The sequence below is a fragment of the Cucurbita pepo genome, chromosome LG01 (genome assembly GCF_002806865.2).
Source record: "Cucurbita pepo subsp. pepo cultivar mu-cu-16 chromosome LG01, ASM280686v2, whole genome shotgun sequence".
Lineage (NCBI taxonomy): Eukaryota > Viridiplantae > Streptophyta > Magnoliopsida > Cucurbitales > Cucurbitaceae > Cucurbita > Cucurbita pepo.
Window position 1 is genome coordinate 13,569,972 of NC_036638.1, and position 15,697 is coordinate 13,585,668.

At 38.0% G+C, this 15,697-nt stretch overlaps 2 protein-coding genes across 2 annotated transcripts; both read right to left on the reverse strand.

The window, feature by feature from the left end:
- Nucleotides 1–7,504: 7,504 nt before the first annotated feature.
- On the reverse strand, nucleotides 7,505–8,259 carry LOC111799732 (agamous-like MADS-box protein AGL80). The gene is made up of 2 exons (XM_023683188.1): nucleotides 8,011–8,259; nucleotides 7,505–7,930 (listed from the first exon to the last, which is right to left on the reverse strand). Exons 1-2 carry the CDS (start codon nucleotides 8,257–8,259, stop codon nucleotides 7,505–7,507), a joined length of 675 nt encoding a protein of 224 aa, XP_023538956.1.
- A 4,450-nt stretch (nucleotides 8,260–12,709) lies between these two features.
- Nucleotides 12,710–13,305, reverse strand: LOC111799776 (hydrophobic protein LTI6B-like). The gene is made up of 2 exons (XM_023683257.1): nucleotides 13,096–13,305; nucleotides 12,710–12,999 (listed from the first exon to the last, which is right to left on the reverse strand). Exons 1-2 carry the CDS (start codon nucleotides 13,183–13,185, stop codon nucleotides 12,916–12,918), a joined length of 174 nt encoding a protein of 57 aa, XP_023539025.1. The 5' UTR covers nucleotides 13,186–13,305; the 3' UTR covers nucleotides 12,710–12,915.
- Between the last annotated feature and the right edge of the window lie 2,392 nt (nucleotides 13,306–15,697).

Sequence of the window (15,697 nt, forward strand, 5' to 3'; positions counted from 1 at the left end):
GAAATACTCAGGCCGTGTGCCACATCATTTTTCAGGTAAAGGCAAGGCGCACTTGTACGGAGGACGGCGGCATCGCGAGCAGAGACTGCGGCACGTGCATAGGGTAGACTCATATTTAAATTTCTAGTCTTAAGTTAGAATAGGTTGTTTTGCATTTCATTGTTTTAAATTATTTTGTATTTGTTTTTGTTTTCTCTAAATTTCAGTATTTCATATTTAAACACGTAAGACCATGGCTGTGTTTTCCAGAGAAGAAGTTGTTTTAAACGTTTTTTTGAAGTTTACGTTATCAATTATGTTCATGTAAGAGTTATATTTCCGCATTATAGATGAGCATGAGACGTTAGTAGCGACTCTGAGTATGTGAAAATTTAGGGTCGTTACATTTGCACTGCTGCATTCATTTGTTGGACTAATTATGGTCCTAATAGTTGTCTCCTTCCCACTTCTTCCCAAAAAATTGACCTTCACCCGTACAGGGCCTCAAAAGGTGCCATCTGTATGATCGTTTGGTAACTATTATTATATGCAAATTCTGTTGAGGATTATTGGGAGTGAGTCCCACATTGGTTAATTTAGGGAATGATCATGGGTTTATAAGTGGGGAATACTATCTCCTTTGGTATGAGGCCTTTTGGGGAAGCCCAAAGCACAGCCATGAGAGCTTATGCTCAAAGTGGACAATATCATACCATTGTGAAGAGTCGTGATTCTTAACATGGTATCAGAGTCATGGACAATATCATACCATTGTGAAGAGTCGTGATTCTTAACATGGTATCAGAGTCATGGACAATATCATACCATTGTGAAGAGTCGTGATTCTTAACATGGTATCAGAGTCATGGACAATATCATACCATTGTGAAGAGTCGTGATTCTTAACATGGTATCAGAGTCATGGACAATATCATACCATTGTGAAGAGTCGTGATTCTTAACATGGTATCAGAGTCATGGACAATATCATACCATTGTGAAGAGTCGTGATTCTTAACATGGTATCAGAGTCATGGACAATATCATACCATTGTGAAGAGTCGTGATTCTTAACATGGTATCAGAGTCATGCCCTAAACTTAGCCATGTCAATAGAATCCTCAAATGTCGAACAAAGAATTGTGGGCCTCGAAGGTGTAGTCAAAAGTGACTAAAGTGTCGAACAAAGGGTGTACTTTGTTCGAGGACTCCAGAGAAAGGCCCAAAGGGGGGTGGTGACTAAAGTGTCGAACAAAGGGTGTACTTTATTCGAGGACTCCAGAGAAAGGCCCAAAGGGGGGTGGATTTAGGGGCGGTCCCACATCGAATGAAGGAAGGAAAGAGAAAGCCCAAAGAGGGACAATATCTGCTAACGGTGGGCCTGGGTCGTTACACGAATGAAGGAAGGAAAGAGAAAGCCCAAAGAGGGACAATATCTGCTAACGGTGGGCCTGGGTCGTTACAAATTCTATAAGGTTCAGGTATTCGTCCCAACCACAGGCGAAGTCTATTACGCATGCTCGCAACATGTCTTCTAGAACCTGGTTCAGCCTCTCGGTTTGGCCGTCAATCTAGGGGTGTACTGAATCTGAGTTGGATCCCCATTGCTTTTTGCAAACTTTTCCAAAAGTGGGAGGTAAAACGTGAATCTCTATCTGACACAATGGAGACCAGAATTCCATGCAATCTGACAATTTGTTCCAAATATAACTTCACTCATTCATCCCCTGTGTAAGTAGCCTTACCTGAGAGAAAGTGGGTGGATTTTGTCAGTCTATCAATAATCACCCAAATAACCGTGTATCCCTTCGAGGTCTTGGGTAATCCGGTTACGAAGTCCATGGCTATATCCTCCCACTTCCACTGTGGGATGTCTGTCTAGGGGCCTTCACCTGTTGACAAGTGAGACACCTACTAACTTTGAAAGCAACATCCCGTTTCATCCCTAGCCACCAATAACACTTCTTCAGGTCACGATACATCTTGGTACTACCAAGGTGTACTGAATACAGAGATTCATGTGCTTCAGCCAGGAGGTCTTCTTTGATTTGTCCATCTGCGGGAACACATAGTTGCCCCTGCCATAGTCATCCTCCCTTGGAAGACATGGTAAATCCTTCCTCCCTCTCTGCCTCATCTTGTTGGCAAACCAAGTACAAGTGAGGGTCATTGCTCTGAGCATTTATGATTCATTGCATCAGATCTGGCTGGACCCTAAGTTGACTCAATCTTCCCATTGCACCTCTTGCCATTACTTCTATTCCAGCTTTCGCCATATCCTCCTACAACATATACTCCCTTGTAATTAACTCCAAAGAGTGAGCAGTCTTCCTACTCAGAGTGTCAGCTATGACGTTAGCTTTACTTGGGTGATACATTATTTCAAGGTTATAGTCCTTGACTAACTCCAACCAGCGTCTTTGTCTCAGTCGAGTTCCTTTTGAGTGAATAAGTATTTCAGGCTCTTGTGATCGATGAAAATTTGTATACCCTCACCGTACAGGTAGTGTCGCCATATCTTCTAAGCAAATACTACAGCAGCTAACTCCAGGTCATGCGTCGGGTAGTTTCTCTCGTAATCCTTTAACTGTCGCGAAGCATAGGCTATGACTTTGCCATTCTGCATCAGGACACAACCTAGACCTTTCCTGACGAATCGCTATAGACCACAAAATTGTCTGAGCTATCTGGTACTGCAAGTACCAGCGCTGTAACCAGTCGGTGCTTAAGTTCCTTGAAACTTTTCTCACATGCACTATCCCACGAGAACATCTTTCTTTTCCTCCTTAGTTGTGTGAGACTGACAGCTATTTTGGAGAAATCCTAAATAAATCTTCTATAGACCTCCACATGAATGCCCCTAAGAACTTAGTTGACCTCCACGGTATATTAACATGATTTAAGTAGCCTACAGGATCACGAAACTAGTTGAGCTACTATTGAGTGTAGAATTGGGTCAGGGCCAATGCCCTAATCCCGTTAAACGAATTCTAGTGAAGAATTAGGGACTACATGGGTAGTTAGCTCAAGACATAGACCCCTATTGAGCGTAGAAACATGCGAACCTATAAACAAGCCCTGGTTAGAGTAGGGACTACGCGGGTAGGTGGAGAGCCCTCATTAAGTGTAGGAATAGGTGAACCTGTAAACCAATCCTTGTTGGACTAGGGATTACATGGGTAGGTGTCAAGATGAGAGCCCCCTATTGAGTGTAGAAACGAGTCAAGGTCGACGTTGTGACTTCGTAAGCCGGTCTTAGAAGAGATCAGGGATTACGCGAGTAGGTGGTTTGGCATGAACAGCTTCTATTGATTGTAGAAATAGTCGAGGCAAATGGCAAGATGCCATAAATTAGTCCCAATGAGGGACTAAGGACTACAAGGGTAGATGAATAATGATGAATCATGTGAAACATGGTTTTGGACAAAAGGAAAGTCGTAAGAACCTACTAGAAGAAGGAAGCGATGAAAGCCTACAAGTAGGTTGCTTACTGAGTCATCCCTTTTTCCTTTCTTCTTCATGTACTAGTCGAGGTTGGGAGGTGCTCAGGAGCTGCTCTATCACAAAGAGGTGTCGACCTAGGGCGTCAATCAATTGTATTCTTTTTGTATCCCATGCCTTTTTTCCGTTTGTAAATAACTTTGATAGTGGTGTTGTATGACTTTTAAAATCATGCAAAATTTTACTATAATTTCCACGTTTCCAATGTTTACTTTATTTTGATTTTGTTTTTTTATTTTTTTTCGTCTTTTTTTCGTGGTCCAATTTCTCGAAATCTTGAAAGTTGGGCTATGACAGAAACCATATGACTATAATATGTTATGATACGATGTGTCTGATGATATATGTTATGATACGTGCATGGTATGACATGATATGCTTATGATATGTTTATGATATGATATATGTTATGATATGATGTGTCTGATGATATAATCAAGGTATGATACGTGAAAATAAGATATATGTTATGAAATGATATGATTATGATACGTTATGCAAATTTTATGACGTGTGTTATGATATGCTATGTGAATGATATGATATAAGTGTTATGATACAATGTATTTGACGATATATTTAAGATCTGAAATGTGAACGATATGATATGTTATGATATGATACGTTTGATGATACGACACATACGAAGATATGTTTTATGACATGATATGTGCATGGTATGACTTGATATGCTTATGATATGACACATATGAAATGTTAAGATATATGTTATGAATGGCATGTAATAAGACATTTTTTTGCATGAGGTAAAACCCCAATACACCCATGGAAGATATGATAAAAATGTTATGATAAGAAGGAAGACGTCAACGGGGTTGTAGTACATAGAACTTTGGCTAAGGCCAACCAAGTAAGTGGCCTTACTATCGGCTCGGTCGAAAACCTTGTCTTGTGTATGACGAAACGTGTCCAATGTTGCACGAGTCATTTATGCTTTATGTATTATGATGATGATGATGTGAAGTAGTACAATATGATGTTATATGATGATATGATGTTGTTATATGGTGACGTTATATGATGTTATGATCATGCTATATGATGACGATGGTATGATGATGATGATGATGATATGATGACATGATGACATGATGACATGACGATATAACGATATAAGGATATGATGATGATATAACATGATGACATGATGACATGATGACATGATGACAATGATATATGATAACATCATGATGTAAGATGCATAATGATATGACTTAATATGATGATATTCCATTTTAAGATGAGGTGCATGTACTACATGCCAGGATGTATTATGATGAAAATTTTCGAAGACACAACCCTAATGATGTTAATGGTGATGAATATATGAAGACCAATACATGCATATTACCTAGACTAATATGTGAATGATGTATAGGGTTGTGTCATAAGAACGATTTAAGATAAAAACTATAGAGACCTCATGCATATTATATGTTCATTTACGTCGGATTACTTCCCTATTTATGATGATGAATACGAACATGTATACTATGATGATGATGATCATCATCATCATCATGTCTTGCATGATATTTGAGGGTTTGCTGACCTCCAAACGTCTGGCTACAGACAACTAACCCGACTATGATGGGTCCAGGGGTGCGAACCGCCTGGTGGACTCACGCTCGCACGTGTGGGTCGCATGTAGGGAAGTACTACACATCTAATTTTTTACGGACTAGAGATACCTCTATAATGATTTTAACGATAGGTCCCTAATCATTTAGTGGGGTCACTTACTGAGTATTTCATAAAATACTCAATTCATGTGTCACTCCTATTTTTCTCGTAAAGGCAAGGCACCCATGTAAGGCTGACGACGGCATCGAAAATAAAGACCATGATACATGCATAGAATATTTGTATTTAAATTTTTAGATAATAGGTTGGTAGAGGGCATTTTTCAATTTTAATATTACTTCATCTTATTTAATAATTCGTTATATTGTTTTAAAAACATTTTGAAATATGTAAGTTCATGGAATGTTTTACGATGATGTTTAAATGCTTATTTCCGCATAAAAGATGATGTTATGAAGATGGTAGCGGCTTTAGGCTAGTAGAAATCTAAGGTCGTTACACTTTAGGTCATAAATCCTAACATATAAATGCTCAACAAATAAATCAATATCTAATCGAGTGTTGATATCTATTAGAGATGAAAAAGAAGATGGCAAGAATGGTTATGCATACTAAAAAATTTTGAACTTAAATAAGAGATATTGACAAACGCTCATAACTTCTCATTTTGATACATCCCAATAGCTAAGTAATTATGGTAGTGAGGTATAAAGAGAGATGTGTTATAATTTGCTAACTTGTCAAAGCACAAAGAAAAAAGAAAGCATACTTGTTACAACCTTTAAATGTACTAGAATGGAAGTGATAGGACGTAGCTACGAACTTTATCGTGCAACAACTAAAGACTACATAATGATATAGGCATAATTGACATACTTACCAAATCAGCACACTTCATACTAGAGAAATCTCCATATTCAGTAGACATTTGAGGACATTTATATACGAAAGAGATATTAGATTTTACAGAGTATCATTGTCTATCATGTGCGGGTGTTCAAGACAACTTTTCATCCATAAGGAGACAATTAGACCGAATGCCTAAATCAAACTTTAGAGGACATGTCGTGGAGTTTGCGTATAATAAAGTTACAAACGATCATCAATATGATACTATTTGAAGCCTTCTGTAGGAAGAGATGCAGAACTCCTGTGTATTGAGATGAAGTTGGAGAACGTAAACTACTGAAACCAAAGTTGATTTATTTCATGAATGAGATTCTACAAGCAATTAGGAATCTTACACGATATTGGGATCTAGAGTTTGAGGTAAGCAATAATGTGTTCTTGAAAATAGCTTCTATGAAAGGCATCGTAAAGTTTGGAGATAAATAGAAATTAAGATCGTGCTTCACCGGTTCATTGAGATATTGGAATAGATTGAACGATTGGCATTACCCCAAGTCCCAACACTTGCACGGGTTTATAATGTATACAACGTATCCATGCTATGTAAGAAAATTCAACTCATGTGATTGATTATGAGCAAGCTTCATTTGGACGAGTTAAAAGGTCAAATTTGATCTCTAAACAATTACAAGAACTAACTCGATAATATTTTAGGGTTTTATTCATTAAAAGTTTAGAAATCTATTAGAAATGTTTAAAAGTTCAAGAACTAGATTGACACGTCTATATTATCTGTATTATTTATAAAGCATTCCATAAATATTAATTTCAAATTAATATTTCATTATTTAAAACATAAGAACGAACAACTCATAGATTAGACGTATATGTTTCATTTTTGAACTACCGTGTGGTGTGTAGAAGATTAAGATAAGACGGTATTTTAGGATTTTATTACCATAAGAAGAAAATAAGGGAATGAGAATTATATAAATTTGTTGGGTGCATAAAATGGAAACATTAATCATTTGGTTGCATCAATCCCATCAAGGAAAAGTTATAATTAATATTTGGTAATACACTAAATTACCTTCAAAGCTCTCCAAAATTAAATGTAATCTAATATTAATTACTCTGTCATCAATTATCAACAATCCATTTGGATTCCCTCAATTTGTTTCCCTAAATTGCTATTCACTATTATTGCTCCTCTCCCTAAATTATTCACAAATTTTGATTCTTGTACCGATTTTGAGATATATTACAATAATTCAATCATAAAAACTCTTCAAAACGAAGTTGGATCGTTATTTATGTAATGATTTAGTGTTTGTAATTTACCAATAAACTTAATTTTGGCACCAACGTCTTCATTTAGGCACACATTCGATAAAACACGAAACTTGATGATTTGGGTTAGGTTATGAAATTATTTGGGTTGAGTTGGTATGTAATAATATAGAAAAGATGAAAGAAAATTGATAATTATGATGAGAATAGAGTAGAATAGAGTGCATGTGGATGTGGAAGGAGTTGGTGTGCAAGACCCAGAAAAGAAAATTACAGAAAGCTAAGGGAAAAAGGCATTTGACCACATTGCATTATTATGGCTATAAGTTTGATCTCCGAAGGGCAAGAGCATGTCATCCCCGACGAACCCCATTTGGTCCTGAGGGCTGACAAGCTCCATAAGCCAGGCGGCGGTCTGGGGCGGGGGAGGCGGCTGAGGGTGAGGGTGAGGGTGAGGGTGTGGCTGAGAGTGGGGCGGAGGCTTCTTGAGAGAGTCAATGCGTTTAGTAATGTCTTTGAGATTTTGATCAATGAGCCAAGTGAGGTCGTTCAAGTCAAGCATGTTGAGTGCATGAAGGCCTTTGGCAGCGGTGAGGCTTTGAAACATAAGCCGCGTCATCTCTTTCTCCCGGTTGTCCTTTCTCATCTTCTTCAGTTGGTCATTGGCCTTGGCGATCCTCTGCCGCAGAAACGTCTCCTGGTTCACCTGTGTCAAGGGAAAGGGCAGCAGCTTGTGTTAGGACACTCAATTTTGAAAAGAAACAAAAGGGTGTCTGAAAAATGCACCATTTTCTTGCTTTGCTCCATCTCGGGCATCTTCTTGAATTGAGAGAGAACGCGCTGGACGCCGATGGGGGAAGGCCACAGCTCAGGCTGAGCATCGTAGGGGCTAAACACGATGGCGCATGCCTCAATCCCGCAAAGGGTGCTCAATTCACTCACCTTCTTCATAAGCCCTCTCTTCCTCTTCTTGAATGTCGCCTTTCTTGCGGAGTCGTTCACAATGTAAGCCAGCTTCACTTTCTTCCTCGTCATGATTTTCTTTTTTTTTTTTTTTTTTTTCTTTTTTATTCTTGTGATTCATATGCATATATATATATATATATGCGTATGATCTTGTTCATGGTTGGAGCAATTAAATTTGGTCTTTGGTGGCGCTTTTAATTTTCAAATATTGAGATGATCGTGAGGATTATTAATTGATATTGTATTATTTATTCATAGGATCCAATAACTTCCTACCCTTTATAGTAACCTTATAATCATTATTTATTGCTATCACCTTCGTACGTTTGGGTTGGCTTGCTCTTCCATGCCTTATGTTTCTTGCCTTCTTTGCATCTAATATCATCCATAACATTTAACTACTTCTCCTTCCCTATTTAACTATATCTATCCAAATCATTCAAAAGTTTTAAAATTAAAATAAAAACGAGTATTGAATAAGAAAACGTTTCTTCCCTAATAAACTCCGAAACCCTAATGACTTTCTCTTTCTTTTTTTCTCCCTCGAACTTGTTGTCCTGGTGTGACGTTGATCGTTACTCGCCAATGGTGGTACGAGAAAATCGACAACAACGTACCTGTGTGATCCTAGAATGTAGCCAATGCTCAAGGTTTGCTAAAGATCACTCGAGTAGTATGTCATCTGTAGGTCGAATCTTACTAACAAGTATATGGGTCACTAAAAAAGACGAATGCTCGATGTCTATACAAGTAAACTACAAGACATGCTAAAAAAATCTATATACCAAATGTATATTACAAACTTGGAGGCCTTTTGAGATAAAATATAACATTTTAAACAATAAATTCCAAATATATATAAGTGGATCAATCAATATATTGCCTACCATGTGTCGTGGTCTTTACTTGCAATGTTGTCGTCATCCGTACAGGGTTTCCTTGTGTCACAACCTAACTATGAAAAGAGGAGGTTGTGACCCTCACGTTGCGACAAGAGAAGCGGCGACCCTCAAGCGACGTCCACCTGCCACACGAGGGCCTAGACAAGTTCCATGATGCGACCGAGGAGGATGGTGCATCATCTAATACACCACACAGAGTGGGAATTGAAGACAATTCAAGACATTAACAAGATAGAGACATCGAATAGACAAGAGGGACAAAGATAAGCTTGTTGAAGGGCCGGGTAGGGTCCCGTGCCTTAACCTCAAAATTCGAGGTTCCAGAAGGAATTCGGGCATACGGTTCTGGAGTTAATTCCATCCATACGAAATATGAATGCTCGCCAAATTTGGTGTCAATTGGACACCAGACGGTGCTCCATGGCACCGTATGACCGTTTGTCAAAATCATGTCTATGCCTGGTGGATTAAAAATGGCTCAAAATGTAGTGTAGGGGTACCATGGTGTCAACTCTCCACCACCCCTAGGCCCTGTGGCCTAAGTGAGCTACCCTGTGGTACATACGTGTGTCACAGCGAGAGCGAGCGTGCCGAGATGAGTGTCTCGGGCGACTTCCTTTGAAATGAGTTTTTCGGCATTGCGCCTCAACCCACGTGTCGGAGGTTGCTACATACACCCGCTATCCGGTACGGTATATATAAATGACATGGCACAGGCACGGGACGACTAATGCCTCGATAGAACCCGAATGGATGGATGTTCGAGATGTCCCGATGAGATGAGAGACAAGTGGGCCAGTTCTCGATGGCATAACCGAGTGAGTTGTGATGGCCGACGACACCCCGAGACGTAGGATGACGTCAAGACATATGGACCATGTTGATGGAGATCAAGATGAAAAGATGAGACGCGATATTGCATTGAGAGACCTTGGCCTCAAGTAGAGGCAAGGTCAAGCCGAATGACTTGGCTTGGTGTAGAGGCAATTTGGTTATGTCGTGGACGATTGAACATGTACGCGTAGGCGGTGTGGTCAAACAAGCTTGGATTCTGCAGCAAAGTGATGGGTGGTGACTTGCAAATGGGTCGCGTGGTCTAATGGCTTAAATAGTGGGTTAACACAGGTGGGTAGGTGACGGTGGTTTATTGGGGTCAAGGTGTGGTTGCTGTAGTGTGTTGCACGTGGGCTGGGCTGTAGGTAGGTATCCGAGTCCGATGGACTTCGTCTCCTACAGCCCTACATCTTCTCTGTCTCTTCTTGCAGTGGGCTGTAGCCCATGAGCTTTACTTTAGACCCATTTCTTTATTGGGTCATCAACAACAGGAATATCTGAAAAAATCTACTTTTAAATAACATAAATTTATTTTATTTCAACAAAAAAAAAGAACTCAACTCATCATCGTCACATCGTCACAGTTATTCACTACCATCTGTTACAAACGTTAAATATTTTTAATCTTCATAATAGTCAACTTAGGGTTGGGTTGTAACATAATTTTTAGGTTGGTCAAGCTAACCCAGCCATAGTGTGTCAACCCACGAATCAACTCCAATTTTCAATTTTTCAAAATATCAATCCAACCACTTTTATGATTTGGGTTGAGTAGTTTAGGTTGGTTAGATTTTCGGGTCATTTGAACCTCTCTACTTTTTTATTTTTTACTTTTAGTTGGCAAATGTTGGGAGGTCGAAATTTTTTAAAAAAAAAATAGTAAAAAATAATTGGGTGTAAGAAGGAATAGGATAGGATTAGAATAATGAATGATGGGATTATTTAGGGATGTATATGGTCCGAGTTGGGTCCGGTTGAGAGATTTTTTTGACCCAACCAAAAGTTTGGGTTGGTTGGATCGGTAACCCAACCCAACTCAAGACTTTTCACAATCCAATCCAAAATTTTTCACAACCCAATCCAACCCAACCCTACCCTACCCTACCCTACCCTACCCTACCCTACCCTACCCTACCCTACCTCTGTTTTCGGGTTGGGTTCGGGTTGTGTTGTCAATTTTTTTTTAGTTTTATTTATCCCAATTTATGACTATTCGGATACAATCTTAAATAAAATATATTAAAAGTTAACAAACAAACGCAAATCCATCTATAATTATTGAAAAAAAAAGCGAAAATTTAAGTCAACGTTGTCATAAAACTAAATACAACTACAAACCGATATTTGTTCAGAATTGATTAAAGTAACCAAAATATAAAATGATTAGTTAGAGGTAAAAAATAAAAAATAAATAAATAAATAAACTCTAACATATTAAAAAATAATAAAATAACAAAACAATATTCTGCCCGGAGGATTCCTAATATATTTTATATATTTTGATTTGGCTTGCGTGAACTCAAAAATTTTGCTCACGAACTCGAAACCAAACTGATTCAGTTCGGGTTTAGAAAAATAAACCCAACCCTACCCAAAATGCTAATCCAACCTAACCCAACCCTTATAGTTCGGGTTGGATTGGTCCAAGTTGTCGGGTTGAATGTACACCCCTAAGATTATTGATGTAAAGCTAAAGACGAAGAGAGAAGATGGCATTAGGGGTTGTTTGTAAGTAAGTTGTCCAAATATCAAAATCAATCAAAAAAATTTGTCTGCCATTTTTCTCTTATTATATATATTTATAATATATATATATATATATATATATTCACACGCATATCTATTACTTTATCCAAAAATTAGACCTCACTTTCAAAAAAAAAAAAAATCTTTTTTTAGAAAAAAAAAAATATATAAAAGTTTAGATCAAATTTGGTAGAATCAGAGATTTGTTCAAAATAATTCATTTATTTTAATATTTAAATTTTACTTTTCATTGTTTAAAATAATTGCTACCTCACCAGATTTCTGGAAAAAGTTTCATGTGTATGTGTCATTTAAAGAGCGAATAACACACGTTCTTAATATTAGAGTTTCTCGATTTCAAAGTCGTCGGATCTTTGAAGGTGCCCAACTCTTAAGAGTTCGAGAAATCTAAATTTTCTAACTAATTTCTAAACCTAAATGAAGACCTTATAATACTGTGAACTTTTAATTTAGATGGCATCTGAGCTCAATCATTTGAATTCGGCCTTAGTTCTCAGTCAAGTTCTATCAATTAATGAACTATATTTGGTTACCCTAAGAACTCGACCTACTAAGGTATCCTTCCTTGATGAAAACACGTAACATTATAGTAGTTCCGAATTTAATAATTGATTTAATAAATGATGCGACAACTTAGGATTTTTTATCAAAAAAAATTTATTCAACAAAATTGAACCGACACACTAAAATGAATTAAAAACAATGAAGGCGAGAAATTGGCATTCAAAAGAGGATAGGTAGAAAAATGTGACGGTGAGTTGTTTTGAAGAATTGATGATGTTTGAATCCCATTTTGAGGAAAAGTTAAAAAAGAGGACCAAATACGTGTGGAAATTGGAATTGGAATTGGAATTGGAATTGGATACCTTATTTGTTGTAAAGTGATAGGCATCCTTGTTTTATATATATATAATTCATAAATATCAACGGGTGGGGCCTCTGTTCTTCCTTTATTTGGTGCCTAATCTGTTCCTAATTATTTAAACATGAATTCGAATATGTGAAGAACAATCAAAGATTAAAATATAAGTAAAGTTGTAATTAAGTTGAAGAAAAAGTAGGATGGATTTTGTTTACATCAACCAATTCAATCAATACAACCAACAACAACAGCCACAAAACACAAGAAAAAAGAATTTAGGAAAGGAAGCACACGAACACATAACACAAATCAAACTAAACACACAGTTTGAAGATGATCATGATGAAGCAGATCTCGGAATCACTTGGTGATAGCATAAACAGCATAGATGATCCCGGGGAGGTATCCGAACAAAGTTAGCACCAAACAGATCCAAAACTCAACCTGTGGATCACCGAATTAGGGTTTACATGTTCATCAAATCAACAACATCGATTAACCAAAGTATAAATAAGAAGAAAAGATGAGAGCGACACAGACCTGGCATCCAAATTTGAGGAACACTCCGAGAGGAGGCAGGAGAATAGCCAGAAGGATATCGATGCAGTTGGCGGTGCCCGGATCGGCCATGGTTTGCTTTTGAGTTTCTTCGGATTCAACACAGAGGGGAATGGAGGAGGCGTTAGAAGCAGTGGTAGTGGGTAGCAATGGTGGGGTTTCGCCTCTTTCTCACTTCTATATATATACACCAACTCACACAACGCAACCAATTTCATTTTTTTTTTTTTTTTTTTTTTTAAATTCTTTTATTGGGAATAATAGTAGTCGTGGAGGTGACGTGGCATTTCTCCATTGGTTATGGGTTGACCCCTTTATTTACACGTAATTTGCATTCATTGGTGGTTTCTTCCTTCATTCTCCCTTCCCCCCATTCTATTGTTACATTTTTACTAACCTTTCCCATACCCAACTCTAACTCGGTCTACCTCAACTCTATTGGTTAAGTTGGGTCGAAAGAATCTTTTAAACTAACTCAACGTTTTAAGTTGGTTGGATTTGTGATCGGAACCGTTGAAAGAAAGTTCATAACCCAATATAACAAATTTTAAAAAGTTCAATCTAACCCTTGTTGGATAATGAAAGTCCCACGTCGGCATGGGTTTATAAACAAAGAATACTCTCTCCATTGGTTTGAGGCCTTTTGGAGAAGCCCAAAGCAAAGCCATGAGAGGTTATGCTCAAAGTGGACAATATCATACTATTGTGGAGAGTCGTGTTCGTCTAACATGGTATCAGAGTCATGCCCTAAACTTAGTCGTGTCAATAGATTGGTAAATCTTCAAATGTCAAACAAAGGACTCCAAAGGAGTCAAGCCTCGATTAAGGGGAGACGTGTTTTGTTCGAGGGGATGTGTTGGATGATGAAAGTCCCACATCGGCTAATTTAGGGGATGATCATGGGTTAATAAACAAAGAATACTCCCTCCATTGGTATGAGGTCTTTTGGGGAAGCCCNTTTTTTTTTTTTTTTTTTTTTTTTTTAAATTCTTTTATTGGGAATAATAGTAGTCGTGGAGGTGACGTGGCATTTCTCCATTGGTTATGGGTTGACCCCTTTATTTACACGTAATTTGCATTCATTGGTGGTTTCTTCCTTCATTCTCCCTTCCCCCCATTCTATTGTTACATTTTTACTAACCTTTCCCATACCCAACTCTAACTCGGTCTACCTCAACTCTATTGGTTAAGTTGGGTCGAAAGAATCTTTTAAACTAACTCAACGTTTTAAGTTGGTTGGATTTGTGATCGGAACCGTTGAAAGAAAGTTCATAACCCAATATAACAAATTTTAAAAAGTTCAATCTAACCCTTGTTGGATAATGAAAGTCCCACGTCGGCATGGGTTTATAAACAAAGAATACTCTCTCCATTGGTTTGAGGCCTTTTGGAGAAGCCCAAAGCAAAGCCATGAGAGGTTATGCTCAAAGTGGACAATATCATACTATTGTGGAGAGTCGTGTTCGTCTAACATGGTATCAGAGTCATGCCCTAAACTTAGTCGTGTCAATAGATTGGTAAATCTTCAAATGTCAAACAAAGGACTCCAAAGGAGTCAAGCCTCGATTAAGGGGAGACGTGTTTTGTTCGAGGGGATGTGTTGGATGATGAAAGTCCCACATCGGCTAATTTAGGGGATGATCATGGGTTAATAAACAAAGAATACTCCCTCCATTGGTATGAGGTCTTTTGGGGAAGCCCGAAGCAAAGTCATGAGAGCTTATGCTCAAAGTGGACAATATCATACTATTGTGGAGAGTCGTGTTCGTCTAACATGGTATCAGAGTCATGCCTTAAACTTAGTCAAGCCTCGAGTAAGGGGAGACGTGTTTTGTTCGAGGGGAGGTGTTGGATGATTCTAACAACATTATGATTTGGGTTTATTAATCTAAATTAATTTAATTATTAAGTTATATGAACACTCTTTAATCAGTTTTTAGAGTGTCGTGGTATAATAAAGAATTGTTGTAGCGTAAGAAAGCGCGTGATTAAAAGAATTAAAATTTGAAACAGCTAGAATGGATTGTGGGCTAACAAGTGCAAACAAAGTGACGCAAAAGAGAGCAAGTGAGACACGTGTCGGTTAAACAAAGAGATCCAACGGTGGAGATGTTGCCGCATCTGGCAACTGAAAATGCGAGGGCGGAGATTAAAGCGCTTTAACGTGGCATGTGGAATGGTCCCTCCCTTCCCTCTCAAGCTCTTGGCACATAAGCACGTGTAGCTAACCGTCCAGTCACGTGCAGGTTTAATGCGTTTCCACGTGTATTTTCTTTTTTCTTGACGCAAAAAGGTTATGAAAATTATTGTTATTAGCAAATAAAATAAAATAAAATAAAAAAGAGTTGTAAATGTTGGAGAAAGGACATGTGATATTGGATTCTGGTTGGGTGCCTAGCTGGTTCATAAACAGCTTTTTCGATGCCAACCAAAAGAAGGATTAGTAGGGATTGATTTCCAAGAAATACAACCAATTAATTAAACTTTGACTTTACAATTTATATTTGTTTATAAAATCCAACACCTCCCCTTAACCGAGGCTCGACTTTTTTGGAGTCTTAGTCATTTTTTACTACCTTCGAGG

Excerpts from the sequence above, each read along its gene's own strand:
- LOC111799776 (XM_023683257.1), bottom strand. The coding sequence starts at position 13,185 with ATGGCCGATCCGGGCACCGCCAACTGCATCGATATCCTTCTGGCTATT. Across the intron at positions 13,000-13,095 it reads TCCTCAAATTTGGATGCCAG|GTTGAGTTTTGGATCTGTTT; the intron begins GTCTGTGTCGCT and ends GGTGATCCACAG.
- LOC111799732 (XM_023683188.1), bottom strand. The coding sequence starts at position 8,259 with ATGACGAGGAAGAAAGTGAAGCTGGCTTACATTGTGAACGACTCCGCA. Across the intron at positions 7,931-8,010 it reads TGGAGCAAAGCAAGAAAATG|GTGAACCAGGAGACGTTTCT; the intron begins GTGCATTTTTCA and ends CCCTTGACACAG.